At 43.2% G+C, this 27344-nt stretch overlaps 1 protein-coding gene across 1 annotated transcript; it reads left to right on the plus strand.

Annotated features, from left to right (window-relative positions):
• The first annotated feature begins 1824 nt into the window (after positions 1-1824).
• On the plus strand, positions 1825-27155 carry LOC128299444 (roundabout homolog 1-like). The gene is made up of 7 exons (XM_053035413.1): positions 1825-2521; positions 16536-16722; positions 16799-16902; positions 17558-19260; positions 19321-19462; positions 19534-19585; positions 19651-27155. Exons 1-7 carry the CDS (start codon positions 2401-2403, stop codon positions 21020-21022), a joined length of 3681 nt encoding a protein of 1226 aa, XP_052891373.1. The 5' UTR covers positions 1825-2400; the 3' UTR covers positions 21023-27155.
• The last annotated feature ends 189 nt before the right edge of the window (positions 27156-27344 follow it).

Here is a 27344-nt window from a genome sequence, read left to right on the forward strand (position 1 = left end):
ATAGATGTGTGTGAGTCCGTGTATCCTTTCTTTCTGCCGCATGTGAGGCACGCGTGTTTCGTCACACATTGTACATGCTGGCCTGGGTGGGAGTAAGGCAAAGAAAAGAACACCGTGGGTAGGATGGGGGGGGGGGGGGGGGGGGGGGGAAAATTTAATATAGAATCTAATTTTCCTTTCTTGCCCAGTGGGAACCGAACACTGCCTAAACCCGCATTATGAATCGTTGCAGGATGCTACAATTTTCACCTTCTAGTGGACAAATTTCTTGTTGATTTAGAGTGAGTGTTTGTCTTGTGCGAAGCATGCCCTTCCACAGAACAAACATACATGTGCGTTTTACTAATCGGCAAATTAGAATTGAGAACAAACAAAAAACGGAAAGGAACAACTGTTCAACAATGTCGGACATCATTTGTGGATGAAAGCTAAATCGAGCTGAAAGTGTTTTCTTAGGAGAAGAAAAAAAGGAAAAATAGAATTTTAATCGTCCTACAAAGAAGAAACACAAATTTCCAAACCAAAAAAAAAAAGAATAATATTTAGGCTACCGGAAACGAGTAGTTACCCCTTCACACCTACCCCTTCCGTTCTTACTGAAAACACAGGAACCTCTCCCTGTTGAGAGTTCTAGAAGGACCTCATCAACACCGGGATATCCGTAATAAGTCAGTCGGAAGACCCGAAATAGCATCCCGAAGTCCCGAAATCGTAATATACCCAACAATTATTAATCAGGTCTGGTTCTGCATCTTTTCATGGAAGCTTGTAGCTGAAAGGACCTTAGAAGAATTGAAACATGAAATATTAGTAGTAGAAGGGCGACAAATTAGTCTTGAAGAGGTACCAGAGATGAAAGAGATGATCTCCACAAGCGATATAAAGTAGATATTGGAAATGTTGAAGACAGTTTTAGAGTTTGAAAATAACAATCCCCTGAAAGTTGTAGCGCTTGCAGTGCGTGCATCGAAGTTGTTCAATATCCGCAATATATTCGAAACAAAGTGAAGAATGGTGGCAAGAAACAAACCTTATTGGACAGTGTTTTTAAACGAACTGCAATAGAAAATAAGCAAGTTGTGGCGTATCTCGAGGTATCACTGTATAAAGAAAAACCTGGCGTCGCGAAAACAGAACCAGAAAAAGGGAAAAAAACCCAAAACTTTCATCCCACTGCAAACACCACATGTCCGATACAAAGTGTTTACCCAAATTGGCGTGTTCCGGTTTTTGTTGTCGTTGAGCAGAAATGAAAAATGGTCGAAAAAATGAAACCAACAGCCTATTTAGCTGCTGGAATAGATCAACAACACAACGCGGGTGGGAGAGGGAGGGAAAATCACCAGCGCCTGGAAAAATCAAACAGGAAAAGGTTTTTTTTTCTCCTACGAGTGTCATGAAAGTTCCACTTTTATATATATTGTTTATATAATTCAACTCCTTTTTGTAATGTTTCATTTTCCGTTTCTTTCTCTCTCTCTCTCTTTTTAGCGACCTAACCAGTTCGGTGGAAATGTGATTATAATTTCGTGCCCCTCCCCCCACTGTATCATACAACAAGAAAAAAACAACACACACAGCCGCGGCATACTGTGATCAGTCGGCGAAGGGAAAACAGTTTGATTTGTGTGCATTGTCGCGAATATTAAACGCGAACACCCACGCATCGCGCGCGCAGCCTGCATCCTGAAACCCAGTGTTTTGTGTGCCTCGCGAAGAATTTCCACCGGCTTCCATCACTAATAATCATCCCGGTTTCTGGTGTTATGTGAGTGTGTGAGTGATTTTTTTCCTTTCTGGTGGCGATTTACCGCATCGCGAGTGTTATTATTGTTGCGGTGAAAATTGCAAAATTCTGTCCCTCCTCCGCCAAGCGATATACCACCACTCTCCCGGGTTTGACCAGTTTTGTTGCACTCTGTCTGTATATGTGTGTGTGTGTTCTGGGCGTGCGTGAGTGAGAAAAGCGTGTTGAAAAATATAGTTTACGTGCATTCGTCGGGTGGTGTTTTTTTGGTGTTATTGTCCCACCATGGAAAAAGGTGTTGTTTAAATGTTTCCAGCCACGGAAACGGGCCCGATTTGTGTGCGCATTTCAGTGTGTGTGTGTGTTCCGGAAGTGTACAAAAAAAAGTAGGAGCAGCAATTGAACGGATAATAATCACCAGTGGGAAATTGCACGACACCCATGCGGCCCCGGTGCGGGTGGGAACGACAGGTACAGAGGAACCGACCGGTCACCATCGGGCGGGAGAGACGGCATTGTGCGAAGGATTAATCCACCGATCGCGGCGATACAATTCCTGACGTGCCGCAGACGGACCGCCCCACAGTAAATAAAATCGCACAATAATTATATCGATCCCCCGGAAGCCGACGTGCCGCGGCATAGCACGAGCGATGGTTGCAATGCCGGCCGGATGCATTATCCGGTCGCCGGTGGGTCCTGCTGGTTGCTGCTGGCGTGTTGCGGTAGCGTTGCTGATAATTAGCTGTTTATATAATCCTCCAACGGCGGAAGGTAAGCGGACAACATAAGGTCCTTTCCCTCTTTTTAGTGAGCTTTGTGAATACTCCTACTGCAGTTATCTACGATGCGTTATGACCGGTATGTGTAAATGCGAGCATCTTTGGCAAACTTTGCACATAAATAATGTTTTCCACCTTTAGTTTTCTGTTTTAGCGCTGACCGAACAAAGTTTGACAAAGGACAATAATGGAGAAGCAAAATGCATCCATGAAATCCCCAAGCACACGAACACACACACCAAAGTGCATACCTGTGAAGGAATGCGAATCCGTAATCGATCGTTTTTTGGAGTTTCCGTGCTGGACATTCCGACAATTTCGATGCAAACACCGGTCACGCGATCACACGAGAGAGAGCAAGCGTGCGAGAGAGCGAGTAGAGCAGATAAATACACACACACAGACACACTCAGAGGAAAAACCCCGACTTTCCCTCCTATTCGGAGTGTGTGTGTGTGTGTTTGGTTGCGTATGACAAAACCGGTCTAATCGACCGCTTTTCTTGTTGCCGTCGGTGTGTGCGCTAGGTTTTTTTTTGCGAACGGTGCTGGTGTTGTATCATCGGGATTTGAAAATTTCAATGAATTTCCAAACCCGTTTCCGATTTTCCACCCACGGTCATCTGTTTAATGGTCTGCTCTTGCTTATTTTCGGTGTGGGGTTTTCCCCCGCGCACTGTCTCGCTCTCCTATCTGTGGTCCACGTGTTTGATAGAGACGTACAGGAGGGAGCCTTTTGATGCAGCAAAATGTGTCCTTCTGTGGCTTGGAACATTTGCGAAAGGGAGAGCATGAAACGGAATTTATAGAGCGAATTGAAAGAGGCAAGCCATTCGTATGGGTTTGTTATCGTTCCATCCTGAATGCGTTTCGCTTTGTTATGTTTGGAATAAATCTGGTGTGTTGTGGCTATCTCCTTATAGGATGTTTCTAATTTGGATTGAAATTGATATTTGAAAATTCTTCCTAGTTTAAAACTAAAACTTAAAAAAGCGAATTTAACTCATCAGTACCAACGGGTAGAAGGGATGCATTTCGATTCTGGAAAACGTATTAGACGTCAGAAGAGAATTACGAAATTTATCCGAAGTTTGTAAAAGTAAAGAGTTTACAAATAAATTGCCAAAAGTAGACGAGGAATTATTATAATGTTTTTCGGTATCCTTTGCGTTGGGTTGTCTGTACTGATCGGTTCCTAATTTGGTGGACATCTTCACATGTAACGGTGCTAATAGATGACGAGAAATTTCGCACAATGAGAAAAATGAGAAATCGTGAGCTGTCAAAATTGTAGTTTCTCACAAATTTCGCGGGTTTTTAGCCTTCTCACCGTCTAATTGCTGAGAAGTAGTTTAGCATACACAGCCGAGCTGTCAAAACAACTATCTGCATCGAGTTGCATTTGTTTACGTTTGGAAGTGGAAGTGAACAGAACTGCTGAACACTTTGTGAACAAATAAATGCATTAAGACTTACCCATTTCTCTTTATCAAACTTTTCAAAACACTTTTTTTGAATACAGTTTTGAGCACTTTACCGCATGCACCGCGTGTTGACGAATGATTGTTTACATAACCGCGTTTCTCAAAAGCGAGAAACTCCTTGTTTGTCAAATTTCGACAAACGCTCATTTCTCAAATTTGCGAAATTTCCCGTACTAAAAAGCTGGATTGTACTAAAATAACATTTCTCATTTTTCTCATTATGCGAAATTTCGCGTCATCTATTAGCACCGTAATGTACAATATACGCTGAAATTGCATCGCGCATTATTGAAGTTTAGGTGCATATTTTCATATCTAGTCTATTTCAATTCACTGCACTAGCGCAATTCATCTGATTTTTTTTATTACTACGAACTAGAACAGTTCGATTTTAACTGAATCTGACCTTTTAGAGAGTTATGAATCGTGAAAGAATCGTCAAAAGTTCATGAATGCTCTTAGATTATAATTCGATTAGACCTATAATTCGAATGAAACTGCAATTAATAGTACATAGCATGTCCAAAACCATTTAAAGCCATGTCCAAGATATTGCTGATGTATCTATTCACGATAGATATGACGATTCCAAGATAGGCGAACGTTTTTATGAATTTTGGCAGCATAATAATGGTATAATATATTACGGTTTGTATCAAAAATGAAAATTTCACACTAGAATGCCACTGCCTTGACGCATTTGTTAATAGATTTTAGAGGTCTCATTTCCATCTTGTCAATGTTGATCTGCATTCCGGGTTGCTTTTGTATTATCCCAGCCCATTCTGTCGACATATGTTGTGGCACACGATGGTTCTCGGGAAAATCCCGATTCGATTTCAAATTTTTACAAGCAAAAGCAAAGAAGCCAAGGCATCTTTCCTTTATTACCGCATGGCGCGTACTTTAGAGATTCTTCTGTTGAGGTTTTGCCCCGTTTCGTCCTCGTTTCTCGCTTATCTTACCGACCAAAACATCCAATATCCGGTGGACGAAAGGCGTCCTCACGGAGGACTGTCCATCGTAAGGAAAGGCGTTATCGAAGGCAAATATTATCCGTATGTTTGGTGTGTTTGGTGGACGGTTACACAGCGGACCGTGTGAACGAAACAGTCCACATCCACGCGGCGGTATACAGGCGCGTTCGCCTTCGAAAGTTAACCCAGAAATCTGCATGGGCTCCGTCGTACCGTGCGTACGAAATGAACCATTCGTACGAAAGGAAATTAGGAAGTGAAAACGAAGCAAATGTAGAAGGAAGCGAGAGAGAAAGTGAAAAAAATGGACGTTCAAGGAAAAACCATCGGCCACAAGCGTTTTGCCGGCGTCTTGTGCCTTTAACCGAGCCAGCACTCACAGAAACGGTTCTTTACGAGCAGTGGTCACATTTTGTCTGCCGAAAATAAGCATTTGGAAACCTTTTCCAAGGACAATCGTCTCAACGGGGTGTGACGTTCGTCTCCTCGCTTGACTTGTCCTCGAGTTGGTGGTCCCATGCGCTGGTAGGATCATCTACGATCGGAATCCCACTTGTGCGGAGGGAAAATGAGGGAAAACACGAAGGAGGGCCGTTCGGTGGAAAATAAATTTCTCTTCCTCTTGCTTTCGCTTTTCCTTCCATTTGCTGCGCTTCTCGCCAGCAAACTTACAGAAGCAGTTTGTTTTGGTTGGGGGTGTTTTTATGCAAAAACGATACCTCGATAAAAATGTTTTTGTCACCCCTACCGGCCACTTTGTTCAAGGGGAGGGTAGGTGGCGAAAGGAAATTTATTGGCCCCGGTAGTATTCGGAGTGGTTCGTTTGATAAAATCTTGATCGGAATTGAAATGGGCCTTCTCAACCTCCCTCATTCGCCCCCGCTCACACTCATACACGCATTTAGTGATCGGGGATTTATGGGAGTGGGAGGGAAATTGTGATGAAGAAATTCGGTTGTACGCTCGCCCTGGGAAGGACAAACTTGCGATAGACCCTTTTTAACGGCCTACCTGGCAGTACAATAGATCAAAAATAGGCATTAATTTGCAGGCAAATAGATGCAGTAAGCTGTATTCTAGGATATTCTTACATGTACAGGGTTTTACAATAGCGATAGGGCGAGCCCAACTTACAGAATCGCGTTAGCGAATAAGATAAATGAAGAGATTGATAGTGAACCACAATTCACTTGAATGCAATAGTCAAAGCTGGATATAGAGTTGCGTGCACAATTTAGTGAATGTCCAATCGGTCAGGCTGTTTACGTGCACGCCGGATCCAAGAGTTGAGATATAGCATACAAAATTAATGTACGAAAACTAAAGCAAAGGGTCTGCAGAATAGCAATTAAATAGAGTTTTTTGATTCAGAAAAGTTTGTTGTTTTTTTAAATATCAATCTTCCTCTTTATCTTACTCGTTCGTGCGCTTCAGTAATGGGTTTATCGTATCTCATCTATTGTAAAACCCTGTAATAGTCCTTTGCTACAGAAGGTCTAAAGAGGTAAATCATGTGAACGAAAGTAAGGTTCGAGATGTATTTAACTGTTAACCAAGGTTAAGTTGAGCATACTTTAATAGGGTGGGATTTTCTGTTCGATGTATTCTGATGATGAGCAAACATTTAGATAACTTCAGCGGCGTTAAGAATAAATTTCCCAACACCAAAGGACACACACCCGTACAAAGTAAAGCAAAAAAAAAATCTAAACTTGCTTGCCGCCATCCTGAAACTTACGCAACTCAAAACGGTCGTTGGCAAATATTCTTCGCCGTCAAGTTTTGCATTATCTCATTTGCTTTTCCTTCCTTTTTGGTTTTGGGTGGTGGTGGGCTTTTCGTCGTCGGATTAGCACCGCGGACATGATTTTGCCGCATTAGGGATGCAGATTATGAGATGGAAAGATCAAAGTTTAGCTAACAGCACACACACACACACACACTCACACAAAAATGGCAAATGAAGCAAGAGTATAAGCCGCCTCTCCCCTTTTTCGGTAAGCGTCTTATAATGCGCTTTTGCTCTGTGCTAATCCTTTCGGCCGATTGAGTGTCCTTTACCGAACCTCCCCCCCCCCCCCCCCCCCCCTCCCCCTGTTCCAGTGTGACGAGTGTCGCCCCGTAACCTAATTCCTAACTCCTGCCGGTCTAACTCGTGATGGCAAGACAGTGATAAATGGACGCGATTGGATGCGTACTATTTCCCCGGCGTAGCATATTAATTGTTCGTCGTGTGACACAGCTGAAAAGGACACTCAAAAGAATATGAAAAAGCATTCCTTCATAAGGAAGGATAGAATATGATTGACCTGCAAAATGTATTTGCTTCTCTTCTATAACGTCAAGGCCTACTAGGTTCGTGTAGATTAATATAACAACTCACTAAAGTTAGTTTTTCTTTCTTAACCCAGTCGCCCAATTCTTGTTATTAGCACAGTGCTGGCCAATAAAGTAAGACCGTTGTGTATTTTGGGAATTTGTTAAGTGTTAGCTTGTCGATTAATTCTATCCAATAAATCGATTAATAATATCATACCATTCGAATAAATTTGAGCATGTTATTGATGGTTTTCGCAAGGACATCAATGCTTGGGTTTTGTTGCGGCAGATTTGCTATTACCTTTATTTTCAAAGGTGGGGCAGCTTCTGAAATTTCGTCCCTTTTCTCCGTCACTGCTTCCTCACTCCGTTACTAACTTCCTCGCTTCCAAGCTTTTACTTGTATCCCTCTTGTTCGCGTGTGCAACTCGTTATCCCTGTACTTGACGTAGCGATCGTTTCGTCGTGGCGACTGTCACCGCGCCAGGGATGTCACAACGCCAGAGACGTCGAATCTTGCATCGCAACAGGATTGTTGGGTTTATCCTAAATTTTAAACATTTAGACTAAAACGTTAAGCAGTTTCGCAGCAATTCTAGCGATTCAAAGCGAGATTATTTCGAAACCATACTTTCAAACTAGATCTTTATTTAAAAACCGTTAATCCGATTTAAATGCGGTTAAAATTTTTTGAATTCTACATCATTTTTCCATTATCGTACTTAGCCATTTTTACACCGTAAAGGACTTAGGGAGGGTGCAAGCTTATATGTCCAAACTATGTCAATTTTCCATCTTTCTTTATGATCGATAATGTCTAGATAGCAATGTGGCCTCTCCGGCCATAGACTGTCAAACTACCATTTTCACTAAAGACCTCCAAAGGGCTTGATCTGCTCTGAAGATTAAAGATTCTTTCCAAAGTCGATTCCTGATTTCGGTGAACGGAAAACGTCTTTTTTGTTATAATTTTATATTTATCGAATTATCCCCTTAATTTCCCTTCTAGATGGTTAAGGCCTCATCATATAACACCTGTCTTAGAGTATCGGTATTGGTCCCTGAAATTAATTGATTAATTGATAATTTGTTCTAAAAATTATCTTACAGCTGTAACATGTTCTAAGCTTAAGGAAATATTTCTATAGAAGCAGAAATACACGATAGTTTTATTTCGCTAGCCACCACTGTAGGTCTTTGAATTCGATTTCCATTGCCCATACTATTAATTACCCAACTATACAAACTACAATCAATTTGTGTAACAAATTAAGTGTACTTCGTTAAAAATGATGTGAATTTAACAGTTAATGTTGTCTATAAATGAAATGAAGATCACCAATTCATTCCTTAAGTTTTCTTACCCAAAATTGTCCACGTCCGATTTTCCTTTGTCGCTTAAAACAGGGCTGCATTTTCCTTTCAGCTGTGCTTTTCCTTTCGAACTATTCGCTAATGAAAATTGTCTAACCCAACCCGAAAACTATCGTTTTCTCACCACAATCGATCATTGCCGAAATCAACAACCTCCGTCACGTGCCGGAAACATCGTGCCGGAGGAGTCACCGGGATCGATGTTGTTTACCGGGATTATTAACCTTTCCGCTCTTTCCGTCGACCTTTAACATTGCGAAACCTTCCCGGCATATCGCTCAAGCGACGGGACAAAATAAAGCAAAACCGGCCGGGTTTTTGCTCCAAAAACACAGCAGGAATCATCCTACCTACATAAAAGGGAAAAAGCTCGTGTTCGTGGTGCAATGAGATTGGCAAGAAAGTTTTTCACACGGTCGCAACAGCAACAACGGAAATCGATATTAATGTGTATGACTGTGTGACTGTGAAGCAATAGGGAAAACGAGTCAGCACGTTGATAGGGACAGTAGAGACACAGAATGCACGTGCTAGTGAGACCGAGAATGAGCCAGAGAGAGAGAGAGAGTGAAATAATGTATGCGGGAGCGGCAACTAAAATGGTGGGAAAATGATTTTCCAGTACGGAAAATCTGAAACAACGCCCAAACGCGATTGTCGAAAAAAAAAATGGGGGAGCGGGTTTTGTATGGAAAATTCGATTCAGTTCCCCCCGGCACAGGAGGTAGTGCGAGTGAAGCGTGCGAAACGAATGCACGAATGAGACGGACTTGCACGAGGACAACAACATTTGACTATCAACTCTTTCCGGCTACCGAACCCGCCAACTCTCTTTCTAAGCTCTCACTATGTCCTTTTTGGTGCTTTCCCTTCGTCCGCCCGAGGACTGGGGATTGTTGTGATAGATCCTGGCACAAGAGACAGAGAGACACACACACCGCGCGAGCGTTGCGTTGGGAAAACGTGCCAGCATTTTGCAAGCAGTTGCAGGAAACGAATCGAAAAGAGAAAGCAGCGGGTCTGGTGTGTTTTAAATATCAATGATAACATTAAATCGTATCGTTTTGATTTTGTTTCGCCCTTCATCGAAAGGAAAATCGATTGGGAAAACCGTTCCTAAATGGTCCGATTGACATTAAGTCTTTACGCAAGTTAGACATTACTTGCTATATGCACTATTTAATACATTAGATAATGTTCAAGTGATTGTAATGTAGAGCTGACAGAGCTCGTCCCTAGTGGTGCGTAAATATTCCGAGAATCTTTCCACCTCAGCGTGGCTTAGAAGCTTCTAATGATTCGACAGACAGTTCCATGTCATAGAACTGTTATTATAAATGTTTGATGCAGTTCCATCTTAGAATTAGTTGACATCCCTGCTTCTTTGCTTCCGGGTACGCGCATACGACTGAGCACATGGACAACGATTCCGGAAACTTCAGTCCATGCTATATTTAATTTACTTCCGCATATTCACTTGGTTAAGCAAACCAGCTGACACTACTGCTTGAGGTCTGATTAGCATTTTTTTCATCACGTGTCCCAAACATTGTATCTAGAATCTGCGTGCGATATATCTAGGTTTCTGCTTGTTGATAGAATCCTCCAGATTCTGGGAATTTTAGACTCTCGAAGTGTAAGTCTCCATAGCACGAAGTTTCCTATAATGAATTTCATTCGGATCCGGTTCCTTGGACGTTGAGCCGAAGATGGCAATGCTCATGTTATACTAGTAACTCTTCGTTAGGATCATCATCGTCAACTTCAATCAGATAAACTCTGATGCTTTGGGGGGAACTTTTCGGTTTCTTGAAGTCTGGTTCTTGAAGTGCATAAGGCCTCGAGCCTTCCAACGGGTTCTGAGGCTTGTAAATGGTTAAACTGACTATCTGAGACTGAGCTATCCTGTAATTAATAATGCTCAGAAGAACCTCAGCGATCCTCAATTGTTATCTATGTATCGCGTTCGAAAGTATTTCGGTACTTTTTGGTGTTTGGTGGATACCTCCAGCATCAAATCCTGAATTTCCTATCCCCCGATTTAGTCCCTAAGGACAATTATTTTCAAAGATATTGAGGGGTATTTTGCAAGATTCCCAATCACCTCTCCCAGCTGAGGACTTAAGAATCTCAGTTGATTAAGATGTCCGGATAGAAGAGAAAGTCCGTTATCCCTAGCATGAGTGGTACTAACTACTTTCTGTCAATCACCGATGCTCCCTGGAGTTGGAGTTGGGTTTGATATTATGCTGGACGTATTTCAGTTGAATCTGAGCTTGGAGAGACGTTTGTTACCCTTTGAGAGGTTTAGTACGCCAATATGATAGTGTTGTGCTTAACGAATCTTTGGATACGAATCACACATATGAACGCTTCAAATCAGTAATCGATTCTCCAAAGATCTATGAATCCTCAGAGCAGTGATGGATCAAGCCCTTCGGAAGCCTTGGATGCAAGGGTCCATTTTCGACTACTGAAGACCGGAGGAGGGAAAATGACATGGCTGGGAAGCTCCTTCGAGATCATACATCTTTGATGATCTTTGTGGATTCACGAATCTTTGCAATAGAGATTCAGATTCATTTATTCTGTTTAAAGATTCATCAGGTAAAAATCTGATTCACCCAACAATACAATAACTAAAATATTTTAGAATTGTTATGAATATTTATTATATCCATTTATTCTTTTAATAATTAGTTCACAGACAAATAAGTGATTTTTATTTGGAAATTAAATTTTAAATCGTTTTATTACATAGCTACTGTGGCGCATCATTATAACTTCTATTGCAAATCACACTTTGGATTTTATTTTTTTTCAACCCATTCAAGTCTTCGAAACGTCTTCTAAAGAAAACCACGTAAATGTCCTGCGACTGAAGACATCCAAACGATCACCGCAGAGCATCGGGATTTTGGTGGCTGTTGCCAGTAGCATAAATGAAGTCATGGATTGTGTTTTTTTCCCCATCTTTCTGTCAGCTTCACTTTTCATATCTGGGCCTTCTCACACTTTGCCTTCTCACCACGGCCGACGGAATGGTGACGGAATAATGTGACTCCCAGAGCGAAATAATGGCAACGCTTTTGCCCTGCCCACACACACACACCACTTTTCCGCAACACCGGAAAGGAGCTGAAAAGCGGTGGTCGGAACCTTTTCCTCACAATTAGCAAAAATCGTCACCAAATGGGGGTGTGAGGCCACCTCTTAAGCCGCGGCCCCGCACTACTCTCAGGAAACCATCCGGGACGGTTCCTGCGTGGGTAAGGGAGCTTTCAGCCAACAAAATAGCCGTCCCTGCTGGATTTTCCCGTTCCGTTTTTGCTAAAGCCCGTGAGGCGCGTTTTCTTTATTTCCCAATTGAAAGTTGTTTCATTCGGCGTTTCTTCGGCGGCGAATTTTTGAAGAAAGTCAAAATTTGTGCATTGCGAATATTAAAAGCCAGTTTTGCCGTGTTTGACACAAAGGGGGCTGCCCCCCTTCTCCCTCGAAAGCAGCACACAGAAAAAAGGGCTGCCCTAAAATTAGTAATCACGTTTCTTATGGCGATCGTTACTGAAGGAAAGGGACTTTCTTTTCGTTTCGTTTTCGGTGCGCTGTTCTGAGGAAGGATTTTTTTTCACGAGCGCTTTTTTATTCCTTTGCCTTGCTTTTGCTTACTTTTTGTTTGGTATTTTAAAATAATGAAGGGATTCCACTATTTAACTACTGCTTATTAAGGATTCATACCGGTGTTTGTTTTTCGTTTTTTTTTACTTCTTTGTTTTGTTTTATTTGCCTAAGGTGCCTGCATGTTAATGAGTTTGAGCGTTTCGTCTTTGTGCTTCAACCCACTTTGGCCCGTTTGTTTACCGTTGCTGTGCTGTGGTGTATATTTTTGGTTTGCAATTTTATTCTAGTCAGTTTGGACTTTATTTTGTGGTGATATTAAAGGTTTTGTGTTGAGCCAGTCTTACATTTATTTAGATGAAAACCCGTTGCTTTGAACTCTCCTTCCTTCACGCGAACACGAACCAGTTAAAGCTGTGCGGCCACCTCTGGGACGAAATTCTTTGGTGAAAGTCCGCATAAATTCATGCCAACAAATCGTGGCCCGCGTCTCATGTTTGGTGGTGCAGCTAGAGAAACCCCCCCACAAGTGCAACAGTCGCCGCAGCACGGAACCGCCGGTGCATAATATGCAATATAAAGTGCAATATGTATGATGATGATATGATAAACCGGTTGCGCTTTGCCTTGCCCCGTTTAGACGGGCACGGTTTTAGACGAGTTGCTTCCTGCACTGCTGATGCTACTGAAGAAGACGACATTCCCGGCTTCACGTACTTCCACTTTTGCGGCAACAGGGCACCAGAAGCATCTCCAAAAGTGGCGTCGTAAATTTCCATCCCCACACACACTCGTTGGGTCTTTATTTCACGAGTGAACGCTTTGCTTCTGCTTGTGTGTGCTGTGGTTGCCTGGAAAGGGGTTCGAAACATAACCCCCACGCTTTGTCATCATCAGGTCGCATTTGGCCCTTTTCCATCATGATCGATCGAGAAGGGGGGTTGCCCGTATCGGAGAGGGGCGTTAGAAATGCAGCCAGCGAGAGCAGCAGCAAGCGGGAAAGTGTAAAAATTGGGGGAAGTCTTTTTTTTTTTTGGGCGAGGAACTAGAAAACAGGATGGAGAAAGTGTTAGATGAGTAGAAAATATCTCGTTGCTAGGGGTCTTGAAATGCATCGAGCGAGAATGGCTGATTTATGATGAACGTTGTTCATATGGGTCTTCTTCATATGAGCTAGCCACTCACCAAGTGAGTGAGTGAGTCAAGACTTTAAAGTTGTTCAGATAGACTTGTGATCTAGAATCTGAGAATAATTCTAAGCACTGATCTAATAACTGGAATAGATCCAGTTTGATCTGCTTTTGAAGTCTTTGACTGCTCGCGTAAACTCCAATTGTTGGGGGAGTTTGTTTGGAGTTTATCAGTAATTCATCTGGTAATTCACTTAGGTGAGCTACTTGCTGGAGCTATCTCAGTAGCCTATTATCACAACACAAGATGAACGATTTGAAGCCTCAAAGGGATTGCAAGTTGAGCTCGGCAAAAATCCTGGAACTCGCACAAAAATGCCTGCAAAATTCAATGTGCTACTCTGCTGAGTGTATTCAGAATGTAACTTTAAACCCAGCACCAACCACTGAGAGTTCAATAGCTTTTCCCCTGTTTTAAGGCGAAAGAGCACAGCTACAGGAGCAAGAAGACGATTAAAAATCCTGTGGTTTAAAGTTACTCCTCGCGGTTTAGTTAGTGGCCTACTTGGGTTGTGTGCCCGGCCAGGGATATACAGTTCAATCGATACGGAAAATCCGGCCCCCGGAAAAGGGCAAGAATGTGTATCGCTTTTCCTGTGTGTGTTTTTTTTTGCTCTGATGCAATTCCGAGCTTAAAGGTCAGTAGAGACATACATACACGGATGTCCAAGATTGTAATGATCCAGTCTCGCGCCCAAATCGTTGCCATGCGATGGGAAACAGACGTAAAGAACTGGGTAATTTTTCCCAAAAGCTATCCACCCAGAAATGGAATGTTTGCAACGGAGATGAAAGGAATGCGTGTACTTTACTCCGAACGGCTCCGGTAGGTCGGAGTCCATAGTGTTCGATGTTTGGTGCAACAACTTTAACTTGTTGCAAAATCGTTCTAAACTTCACGCCGCTAAACGCTTGGAAGTAGTGGAATGCTCTAGAAGAATGTTGAAACTTTAAGATGTGTGGGAATATCTTACCGATTTTCGACAAAGCGCCACTGAACCAATTGCATTGAAAAGTGGAATTCCAAATATATGATCAGCACTAGCAGTTGGACACCGCCACAGCTATGTTTGCTACAAAAGGTCATGTGAGTCGGTTAGCAAATCGAAACTGGAACAAGCTATCGGCTGCACCTCGTCCGAATCGTCATCTAATGTGTTCTGTTTGATTTCCGTAACCACAAACCTCACTCGACCCAGGCTCTTTCAGTCATTCACAAGTCGGTGTTTACTCACCCAGGTTAGGCGCATGGGTGCATGCTCTAATCTACTCTGGTGTGTGTGTGTGTTTTTGTTTATTTTGTCTGATAATGCAATGGGTACGGCTGGAAGCGCGACAGTTAACGCAAACTGGACGCTGGAAAATTGAAATGAAATCACTCGAACTCGTGTGAAGATTATATTGAATAGCTTTGCGTGCTTTAATTGGTTCAAAGCCAGAAAGCGATAACGAATGACATTACAAGGGGTTTCCAGATGAAATGGTAAAGTTTTCTCCATTTATGGATTTTTTACCAGATGATATTGAATTTTTTGGCGATAAATATAGAATCTTTTCACCTTTCTGGTGTGGTTTTATGAATTCCGTGCAATGTTTTGAGAAAGTTTTTGATGACATTAAGTTGCGATTCGCTCATGTTCCATATCTATCGCTAGAGATTCCATTTTAACTTGAAAAGATTCTATAAATGGTTTAAACTTTTCCACTTCAACTCGAACAGGGTGAATTAGGCAGAAGTGAAACTGTTTTCAAGTCTTATTAGAATTTATGTTATTTATATAGTTAAACCTGCTTCAACTATTGGGTATTTCGGTATTTTGGTTCGGTTTCCATAAATTCCATTATTCCTTAAATACATTTATTTCGCTCATCGCCTTCTCTCCCGGGCATTCCGGGTTGACACCTGAGCATTTATAACGCTGACCGCTGGGGGAACAAAAAAAATTAAGTCATTTTGTTCCAATCCTGTTTGTTTTTTTTTGCTTCGTACTGTAACACGCTACCGCTTTTTCCCCCGTACAAATGAAAATTATATTCCGCCCAGCAGCTGGAAAAAAAACTGGAAGCTTCCCCGACAGTCATGGATGGGCCCAAATCCTCCACAACACAAAAAAATGGGTGAAAACCCGTTCTCTGGAGGGCCTTTTTCCCGTTTCCGGGTGGAATAAAAATAATCACATAACGAGTGGCGAACAGGCCGCGGATGCCGGGGGGTTTCTTTTTTCTGTTCATTCTTTTGAAGATCGTTTTCCCTTGCCTCGTTCTATTAGGGGGGTTTTTTTTCGGGCGAGCTACTACCGTACCCCCGTTGTTGAACGTGTTAGTCTTCCATCTGCTGCAGGCCCGCTGCACTTCCCGTATGCCGGGCCAAACCACTTGACACTCCATCCATAAAACACACGGTCGCTTTGCATGCGTCTCTTCTTCTACCCTTTTTCACGCCATTCGGTTCTATTGGTTCGTGGTGCCAAGCCTTTGATATGATTGTCGTCGGAAAGCATGCAGGGTGGGGTGTGGTGACGGCCGGTGGTGGTTATTGGCGCAATTGGTCCTCCCAAGTGGATGGAAGCAGATGGCCCACTACGAAACCGTGACAGATTCCCCGTTCGTTCCTGTGTGTGTGTGTGTGGTCAAGAAGAGAATTAAACCTCCCGAATGGATGTGGATATATGGTGGATAGCGTATTGCCACTTAGAGCGTTGTTGCGCCGCTGTTGTTTTCTTTTGAATACCATTACGAGGTGGAATACCCTGCGGGTTCGAGGTTGTAGCACAAATATTTGATTATGGAAGTTCTATTCTTAGAAGCTTGGCGCATAAATGAAGCATCATCCCGTAACCTACATAAGCACCTCGCCTCACACCACCATTCCCGCGGGGTGTGTGGCTGTGTGTTCGAAATGCTTCTGCGGTTGGCAACAAAGCAAGTAGATAGGAGAACATCTCGCTGTCATTGCATTTATTCCGACCCATTACGCAAGCGAAACCTGTGCTTTGGTTCACATGTTCAATAATGATTCATTTACCCTCTCTCTCTCTCACAATACAGCACAACAGAGACCGAAAATTAACGAACATCCCAAGGATGCGGTAGCGGCAAAGGATGAACCGCTCACCCTTAACTGCAAAGCGACAGGACGGCCGCCACCCGAATTCATCTGGTACCAGAACGGGGCGCCTCTCGCACAATCGGATCGGCGCGTAGTCTTGCCCGAAGGATCACTCTTCTTCCTGAGGTAAACGTTGGCAAACGAACTAATTGTAATATTGACTGACAAAACATTCTCCTGCTTGTTGCTCTCATTCCTTCAGAGTCACTCAAAACAAACGTGAACAGGATGCTGGTGTTTATCACTGTGAGGCCCGAAACTCGGCAGGTGTTGCAATCAGTGAGAACGCTACGCTTCAGATTGCAGGTAAGAACTCCGCTATCCAGGTTCTGGCGGACACGTGAAAGTCAGCACACCGTCTTAGTTTGAGATTACCATGTCCACTCCATCCCTTCTGTCATTGTGGAGACTCTAGAAAGACTTCACGAGCTGGGATCTCCGGAGCTCCAGTGGCATCCAATAGAGTGGCAGGTCTATGGCATACCTCACAAACACGTCTAAGAGACGTACGTCATCTTAGGACCGAGCCCATTTCTAAGAGAAACAGAAATTCAACATTAAAGTTAGTGTCTATACTGATTTTAGATTCAAAGTAGGAAAACTTTTTGGATGACTGCAAAGATCCCCTGTCTGTGAATCACCCTTGTGTATGTCGGCATTTGCTAGACCCTTGATAAACATTTGCTGAATGTCCAACCAAGAATGGCGTCAGGGTATGCTAAGATCTGCATTGGAGATTATCTCTGAGGTTCCTGAGTCTCGTATGACCATATCTAGTGCTAGGTGCTTGGCCCTTTGTGAAAGTAAAAAGCGTTAATAGTTTGCCATCGATCAAGATCATCACGTAAACTTCTCCAGGATCTACCTTGTAAGGAAGATATAAGGGGTTGGAACTCGCTCTGATAATAACTATTTCATAATCAGAAAAACTTATCTAATCGTTGCTATTCGAATGTTTCAGTACTCCGTGATGATTTCCGCCTGATGCCAAAGGATACGGTAGCGCTCGTTGGTGGTCCCGTCGTACTCAACTGTACACCACCACGGGGTATCCCCGAACCGTCCGTGCTGTGGATCAAAGACGGCAAGATACTGGACATTAACGGCAAACATCACTCACTCGTCGATTCGGGCAGTTTGCTTATCTCCGAAATTCAACCAAGCGATTCGGGCAAATACGAATGCTCGGCACAAAGTATGGCCGGCACAAAAACGACCCCACCGGCTTACCTGAAGGTGCTGGCACCGCCCACCATTGTGAAGAGTCCGCACGACACGGAGGTGCTCGAGGGCGAAGGGTTCGATCTGCCGTGCGGACTAACCGGTGATCCAAAACCGATCGTAACGTGGCGTAAGGAAAGTGGCCGTCTGCCGGAAGGACGCTCGCGCAAACTGCTGGACAACACGCTGCGCATTGAGGATGCCCGGCAGGAGGATGAGGGCAAATATTACTGCGAGGGTCACAACGAGGGTGGTAACGTAACGATATCGGTGTACCTTTACGTGTACGAGGCACCGACGTTTATGGAAGCACCGGTGGATGTGATGATCCGCGAGGGTGAACCGCTGTTGCTGCCCTGTCGGGCGAAGGGCCGCCCAGCCGTACGAATCTTCTGGGATCGGATCGATCGGAAGCATGTGGACAACAATGAGGTGCATCAACAACAGATGCGCGATGAAGGTGAACAGTCGGCCGGAGCGGATGGTTTGGGAGGCAGAAAGAAACGGGCAGTCAGTTGGGGCTTCCCGGAAGGTTACGCGTTTGCACCGGAGATGGCATCGTTCGTGGCGAATGGGAGTGGCGATGGCGGAACGGGACGTGGCAATTGGTCGATCAAGATTGAACCCGTGTCCGAGCGGCAACTGTTGCAGCAGTATCCAACGCGTGTGTCTGCCTTCCGTGCCGATTCGAGCGAACGGAACCGTCTGCTTTTGCGCAGCAGAAGAGACACTTCACCGGAAGGGGATCATCAGCACGGAGAAGGCACCGTGTCACCGGATGGTTCCACGGGTACGATGGCGACGACGACCGCCCATCCGCACAGCAGCAGCGACATTGTGTTCGAGGAGAACGGAAGCCTTTCGTTCCGACAGATACTGAAGGGCGACGAGGGTTGGTACGCTTGTGCTGCAATCAACGAGGCGGGCAGCATCGTGAAGAAGATCCACATCAAGGTGATGGCCGAGGGTGAGGCACCGGGCAGGGATCCGATCCTGGAGTACGAACAGCACCGGTGGGTTAACGATCAACAGTTTATCGTGCTGAACAACGTGTTTACCGTGTCCGCGAACTCGATCGGCATTACGTGGGACGTCACGGACAGTACGTCTCGGATGCAGCTTCGTATGTACTATCGGGTGGCCTCGAAACCGGTCGACTACTATCTGTACAATTCGACGTTTAGCAGTGTACTGACCACGAGCAACTTGAAGGAGTTAACGCTCATGGGTCTTCGACCGTACAGTGAGTATGAAATCTTTGCGAGTATTCCCGAGGGTTTGGCCGGGTCCGTGTCGAATGTACGGCGTGGCCGCACGCTTGACGGTCCACCATCGGCACCACCGGTCGATGTGCGGGTTGGAGTGATAAATACCACGGCCGCTTTCGTACGGTGGTCGCCACCTCCTGTACATCTTCTGAATGGAGAGTTGACAGGCTACAAGGTACGTATTTGTATTTTTGAAGTAAAGTATAACTCATTTTAACGAATTATTTCTTTACAGATACAAATCAAGTCAAATGCCACAAACAAAGTGTTGGGACAGATGTCACTTAATTCTTCCACACAATCGGTCGTCATTAATAGTCTCACGCCTGGTGCGATGTACATTGCTCGTGTTGCTAGTCTAACAGCTGGTGGAATAGGTTGGTTGGGTTTTTGAAGAGAATCCCTTACAATACTCGATGACACAAAATGCTGTTTTGCTTTTTTACAGGTCCTTACAGTTCTCCCACTCCGTTACACATGGATCCACAAAATATAGTGAGGTAAGAGTTGTTTGTTGGTGGATTTTTTGAAGCTATTCGCTAACTATTAATTTGCTCTTCCCTAGATCCGATCCAACGCCAAGCTACTGGACCGCTTCTTGGATGTCCGGGACGGCTATAGTTGTGCTCTGCGTCGGACTGATCAGTGCGGCCATTTTCGCGATCTTCTGGACGGTACGAAAGAAGCAGAGTGTGAAAGCATCCTATCCGGGACCCTCGGTGACGACGATTATACCGGACAAGCAGCATACGCTCTGGTTGCACGGGAATACGCTCGTGAAAGCACCGTCGCACTCGCTGGATCCACCCAGCACGTCCGAGTATGCTGAACTGACGAACAACACGATACAGTCACAAACGATGGGCAAGATGATGATGGGCGGAAGCATCCCACCGGAACCGTATGCGACCGTAACGCTTCAGCGTGGTGGCATGATGACACTCGGCGGACTTGGTGGTCCTAATGGCGGTGGTGTTGGCATGGGACCAACGCTGTCCGAAGAATCGTGTCTCAAGTGCTCGAACGGTAATAGTCCGACGTCGAGCAACGAGTACAATGCACCGATGAGGGAACCGATCAACATATCGGACGTGTTACCACCACCACCGGATCACCCGTATGGCACGTACCGGCCTCCGAACAATATGACGATTCGTACGAACCCAGCCGCCCTGTCTCCACAGATGATGCGGAAGAATGGGAATGGTGTGGGCGGTCAGGGGAATGGACAACCCCGGTGGGACACACTTCCACCGCCGATACCGAGCTTCCCCCAGAACTGGATCCGACCCCATCCTCATCAGCAGCAGCAGCAGCATCACCATCCGGATATGTACAACAATGTGAACGCGACAGAGAATGACTACGAAAGTGGGTCCGTGCTGTACGAACAGTGCTATCGCACGGGGCCTCCGTCGAGCGGGGGTGCGAGTGTTGGTGGTGGCAGCGCTATGACCGATCCCATGTTGATCGGTGGCAATATCGAGTTCTTCAGCCAGGCGGGCGAACCAACGGAAGAGTTTTACCGCAACGTGAACCAGGAGTTCTCGGACGATATGGGTTTCGAGCCGGCGAGTCCACCGGCACCCTGTCCGGAATCGGTACCGTTCAACGGGGGCAAATATCTTGCATCGTCCTCTAGCGAGAGCCCAATGATGACGGCCCGTAGACACAACAATGGTGGACGCGGCGGTTATGCGGGACATCATCTGCAAATGCAGCAGCACCATCAACAGCAACTTCAGCACCATCAGCAGCAGCAGCAACAGCAGCAGCAGCTGCACGGACAGAACAGCGTTGAGCATAGCTCGGACGATAGCGATTGCGATTGTGGGAATGGTAGCAATGAGGGTCGGTGGGTACCCCGAACGAAACCACGATCGCGGAGTCGCTCGAAATCGACCGATCGCAAGTACAACCGTAATCTCATACGATAAGATAGGGACGGGGATGGGAATGTCTCCTTGCTGGTGAGGAACCAGAAGGACAACGGCTGTTAGCCGTGCAGCTGAGGCTATTCTTTCTTCGCGAATACGATAAAGAAACAAGAAGGCATTTTTTGCCGAGTAGGTTAAGAAGGGGGAATGGCGAGCGATCGATTGGCGTGCGAGGGGAACAACACGCGTATCAACTCATCCTATCAAACGTAAAAACAATAACACATACACACATGCAAACACATTCAAAAGTACGTATTAACGCTACCTATGGCTTTCTCTTCAGTAACTTAAAGAGCATTTCAGTCTCCTGTAGCTCTCATAGGGGAGGCATATTCTTCTTAGAATAACGCTTTTTTCTTATCTTCCCCACTCATTAGCCATCGGGCGGTACTAGCCGATATATCATGCCATCATCAAAACAGACGTATAACATAGGCACATAATAAGGAGTAGTGTATTTATTTAGTAAGTGCAGTAGAAGGAGCGTTAGTATAGTAACAGTTACAATACCAAACACTGAATCGCCGCTTCCGAACGGCGAGCAATCAAACACGAGCCGTACATTCAGCATCCGTGAAGAATAGGGCTCTGCTCTCGAAAAGACCTTTTTGAAGATGGTCCTCTTTTGGGGAATGTTCTGTGGGGTCTTGCGTGTGTATTGTCATCAGCTAGCTTCCAATTAATTAAGCAAATCACTGTAGTTAAGTGGTCCGATAATACGCTTGAATGGCATGGGTGAATGGATAGTTCTTTAAAGCAGAAGTACAAGAGGAATTTAAAAAAAGGTCGCCAATTGGTTGAAAATTATACTCAAGTTCTGTACCACGGTATATTTGGAACTGTAGGTCATCACTCAGCAAACGATTCGGAATGCAAAAGGTCAGTTCGGATTGCACAGGACCATGGTTCGAAAACAGTTTCCTTCTTTTTGCTTTAAATGTTAAGTTATTCAAGTGTACCGGTGCGCTTTACCGCTTACATTCTATAAAGAGACTTCTTTTTCTAATGTCCAAAATTTTAATAATAATTCTGTACCGGGCAAACATAGAATAGAATGTATTGTTCGAACTGTCGTTTAGTTACATAAACACAAAGAATATTAGTGTTATGTTCACTTATCGTTATTCGTTAGTATCTCTCACTACCAACTTTGAAGAATCTCTTAGAATAGATTTGAAAAATGTTCGATAGAAGTTGCTTCGGAGAATTCAAATAGAAATGTTTGGAACGCTCGTTGGGAAGTAATTAAATTTTTCAATTCTACATATCAATTTCTACTTTATTTGATCGAGTATAAAACACAACCTGTAGCTTAAGAAAGATAATTCCCGATGTACATTTACAAAAAGTTGATCTTGCTTTAATATTAATTTTTGTAAAGTTACCATAAACCAAAGCGACGATTTTGTGCCATAATACCTGAACGACGATGGTACGTTTGAATCACTCTCGCGTCACAACTCACGCATTGAGAGGAAGCCAAAATGATGCACTTTTGCCGCCTTCCCGAAGATGGGCAACGAATTGATTGCCCCGGCTCGTATACCACACACTGAAGGAGAAGAAAACGCAACAACATAAAAAGTGGATGAAGATGGTTGATTTAAGGCTCGGTTAAAGGCTTCGAGCAATATACGAAAACAAGAAGCATTTAATACATACCCACACAAACGCATTGTACGATGCACGGCACGCAGAAGGATTGTTCCTGAATAATATCGTTTTTTTCGTTGGAAATGTTACAACAGACCGAGAGAGAGGGAGAGTCTTGTCACTCTCGCTCCTTGTACAGATGTTCTTCGAGGATTTATTTAACTGATTCAGTTCGTTCGTTTGTTGTCGTGTGTTTCCTTATTTCGTCGATGTTCGTCCGTTCTGGTTTGGTTTACAAGTTTGCCAATTTGGTGAGCATGTTAGGTGTTTACAGAGATGCAAATTACAACAGCAACAACAACAAAAAAGAACAAAACAAGAAAGTACTGTACAGCAAAACACATATATCTATATATATATATATACATTAAAATAATATATATAAATATATATATACACCAACTCAATAATCAGTAGAACGTAGGGATGTGCGCTGCCTAGTGAATAGCACGATCGAGGCGTCCTTCACGATTTATTGCAGATCGGCCAAAAAACACAAAAAATGACACCGAACGATATCAAGCCACGCAGCGGAATAACAAATGGACGTAGAAAAGAAACAGCTCTCAAGAGGAACGCTCTTAGCAACAAGCAACAGGAAGCAATTAGAAAGCGAAAAGGTGTGCCGATAATGATAACCGAGAGCAAGCGAAACAAAACGAAGGGTCCCAAAAACCGCAGCAGCAAAACAAACAAATCAAAAACATATGACACAAAAAAGAAGGAAAAAAAAACAAACAAACAAAACAAAACAAATCGACCGCAAAGTATAATATAGAAATGAAATATTATATCAACTGTGATAATGTAATTGAAAACAAAACAAACAAAAACTCTAAACAAGGGATTCACGCGATCAAGGATAGAATGCACAATGCAGCAGAACTTTCACAGCGAAACGCGTGACGGCGCCGGGCATGTTGCTGATTCGGTTTGGGCGTTTGTCGGTTCGGTGTGTCGTGTGGCATGTTCGCTGCAGCCCGATTCGCAAGCAAACTGGAATGCTCTCGTTACACCTCTCGAGAAGTCCACAACCCCAAAAAAAAGGAACATCCCAATGTCATTCTTTCCCGACCTTGTGAATCGCACTCGAGTAAGTTGACGCGAGGTTGAGTTATGCACCATCACCTGCGTCAGCAGTTTGCAGACCCTGGTGTGTTGTTTGCTATGGTTTTGGACCGCAGTAAGGGAACCGCTACAAAATGCTAACATGAAAATTGGACTACTTCTGCCGATGGTACACGGAGCATACACACGCAATTTAACAGCAGAAAAACATTATGCATTACACACATATAATAATAATATTAGTATTATATGAATTAATTTACTGCCTTAAACAAAACGTAGCTAATAAACGATGAGTGTGTGCGTGTGTGTGTGTGGGGGACGGTTAGAGAACAAACGGCCGTGAAGAAAAAGCCAGTTGCATAAAAAAGTGTGCGATCGTTACACAAGCGCTTGTTTGATATAGAATATGGGAGCGTAACAAAGAAGATAAAAAAATCATACAGATTTGCAAGTTTTGAGGGTTCAATTTTTGGAACATATTTCGGAAACTTTTGCATGCGAAAGAAGGGACGAACCAACAACAAACAAAAAACCAAACGAGTGCTGTAAAAGGTGCGCTGAAGACAAGAAAAGAAATGCAAACATAGTGCACTCACTGTCCACAAATTGAAACAAAAGCATAACAAACTAACCACAGCCATAGGGGAATGGAACGAAATGGAAATGGACTGCAAACGGAGAGAACAAAATGAAAAGAAATCAGACAAGAGACTAAACAACTGGAGGAAAGTTAGCGAACACACAAGAAAACAAGTAAACTCAAGAAGACTTATTTTACATCATGATTATTATGATTGATAAGTATATTATTACCAACCTAGTGGATGTATCGTATAGGGGCCCGGGCATTAGAGCTATTAAAGGGACAGCATTAAGCGTACGGGAACGATGGAATACAAACATAAGAAGAATACGTTCTCGAGGGTAAACAAAAAAAACTTTATGGACGTGTGGAGTACACGCCATTCTGCAAACCGATCAATGCGGCAATGGTTGCAATCGTACTTGGTAGCACAAAATAGGGAAAGCCGGTAGTGTTTAAGAAGCAATGCTTTAGAAAGCCGACAAAAACCTAGCAGGAAAAGAAACAAATCAAAAGTAAGCCAACACCGACCGACAGCTCATATATACTTGCATGCATTTAGCGAAACCTTTAATCTTTACCATTAATTACGACAAGCGAAACCAAAACCAGCCAACAAAACTATTTATGAATCCTAATCATAGTGCGCCATTAACGAAAGCCATTACACCCACTATCAGACACGTACACACATTTACGAATACGAATAGGAAGAAGGGGATGATCAGCGTAACGGAGCACGAAAGGTCTGCCGTTCTGTGGCCGATTCACCTTCCCAATCCAGTCATCATAATCCAATCAGTTATTAAGATAATACCTACCTTTAAGAACGTTGCATAGTCCACATAATTCTATACAATTTCTTGCCTCTCTAAACTTGAACGCGCGTATATTCTCCAAACATGGAAAACAAACAGTCAAACACAGTCAAACACAGTTCACACTAGCACACTCACAATTCTGGAGATAGAAAGAACGAAGCACGAAAAGTGACTTTTTAGTGTTTGTAAGCGTTTAAGTATGTTGTATTTAAATTATATTCAATTTCCTTGCGGTGAATATTAATTTTACGCACCTGTTCGCGTAAATGTTTAATGAGTTGAATCGATTTACTGCATGCCAAAGCCTCCATCATGTTGAAATGCCATTTTTATTTGTTTCGTGCTTAGAGAACGATGTGCCATAGATTGATTTATATTGATTTATATTTACATACACACAAACACACACACACACTGCCTGTTTGCTTGCAAACTTTGTGTAGAGTTCGAAATTCGGAGGTAAAAGAACAAAAGCCAAACAAACGAGAAGAACGAAGAACGAGTATATATGAAAAAACCGAAGAAGAAATCATTCAAGAGGGCCCAACATTGATTGACTATAGTAGCGTTACTTGTAGTGAACGAAGTGAGAAGGAAAGAATAGCATAACTTACGCGAAACCACACTTACAAACACCCATACAAACAAGCACACATTACGAAACACATGCATACTCTAGCGCAAATTTTATCTAATCCCGAACGTAAATTAAAAGGCGACAAAAAATGAGAAAAAGTAAGCAATGGAGCGAAGAAAAGCATAACCATAGAAGTAAAAAACCAAAAGCAAAGAAAAAAAAAACAACTCTATTCTCTTCAATCTTTATATTTTTTTCCACAAGTTATTCGCTTTCTCGAATCCGCTTTTCTCGCGCGCTAGCGTTTTCTCTCTATAATCAACTGAAAAAAAAGCAAAATGGAAATCAATCGTTAAAACAGAACTCTATACCTACCTAACGAGAATTCTGTAGCAATACTTGGAACACTGAACCAAGAAACCGTGTGGAAGTGTGCGCACCAAGAGAAAACAGAGAATGTAAGGTTACGGCATCAGCATAGGCAAATGAAAGAGAGTAAAAGAAAAATGCAAAAACAAAAGTGTTATGAAACATATAATGCAGCCAGTTCACTTTAGATAAGTAGTGATTGACAAAACCAAAACAAAACAAAATATGGCGTTAAAAGGAAAACATGTAGTGTGTAAGCGAATAAATTAGTTCAGAGAGGAGAGCGAAAAACGAGGAACAAAAATGGAAAAAAGGGAAAAAATAATCAAAGAAAACATAGAGAAGCAAAACAAAGGGGAGAAACCGTTTTTGGGCCATAATATCGAATAATGATGATTTGTTTGTTTAATCGTTCTGTTTTTTTTTTTGGAAGTAAGTAGCGAGAGTATTTCCTCCTTCCCCCCCCACAGAATGCTGTGTAAAAGTCGCAAAAGCAAAGCAACAAAGATGAAAAATTAGACGATAAACGCAAATTAACAAAAAACGCAACTTTTTAGATGATAGTTTTAAAAAAGCGTGCAGTGGGACGGGCCGTATCGCAGAAAGCATTAGGAAACGTAAAGCAAATAATGGATAAACCATCCAAAACACAACAACCCACAAACAAAAGACAGCAGCAGCAAATAGAAAGGGGCGATCACTCACTCACAAAAGACAAACAACTGCAAACATACGAAAAGTACAGTTCGGAGTGGAAAAAATGGACAAACCGAAAACTCCGCACAGTTACAGTACGGATAACAAACTAAACTAATACAGGTGCAGCACGCGCGGTGGATAACAGGCAAACAAAACCAATCCATGACACACGGAATCAATCCTATCTCTTACAAACATAAGTAGAAATGCAACACGAAAAAAAAAACTCAAAACAGTCGAATAACCCAAGGAAGGAAGCGAAAGCGAGCGGGAGGATGGAAACATAACAGCCACAAAACAAAGGTGAAACAAAAGTAACTAGAGAAAACTAATAATGAAGCAACAAAACAGCATCAACATGAACATATAGTAATAAATAAAGAGAGAAACAAAACAAAATGAGCAGGTTAGCAGTTTTCCATTGAAAAAAAAAGTAAATAACTCATAGATTTTTGCGTATTGGTTTTCGCGTGTTCATAATGTCCGAAATCAGTTATATTTTTGTTATCATTTGAAGTAAATGCAATTTTTTGTTTCGTGATTTAA

The sequence above is a fragment of the Anopheles moucheti genome, chromosome 2, assembly GCF_943734755.1.
Source record: "Anopheles moucheti chromosome 2, idAnoMoucSN_F20_07, whole genome shotgun sequence".
In the NCBI taxonomy this organism is placed as follows: domain Eukaryota; kingdom Metazoa; phylum Arthropoda; class Insecta; order Diptera; family Culicidae; genus Anopheles; species Anopheles moucheti.

What these genes read in the sequence shown, in the direction of transcription:
- LOC128299444 (XM_053035413.1), top strand. Translation starts at nt 2,401, where the DNA reads ATGGTTGCAATGCCGGCCGGATGCATTATCCGGTCGCCGGTGGGTCCT. An exon ending in CGCTACGCTTCAGATTGCAG is followed by an intron (nt 16,903 to 17,557) that starts GTAAGAACTCCG and finishes CGAATGTTTCAG; the next exon opens with TACTCCGTGATGATTTCCGC. An exon ending in GATCCACAAAATATAGTGAG is followed by an intron (nt 19,586 to 19,650) that starts GTAAGAGTTGTT and finishes GCTCTTCCCTAG; the next exon opens with ATCCGATCCAACGCCAAGCT.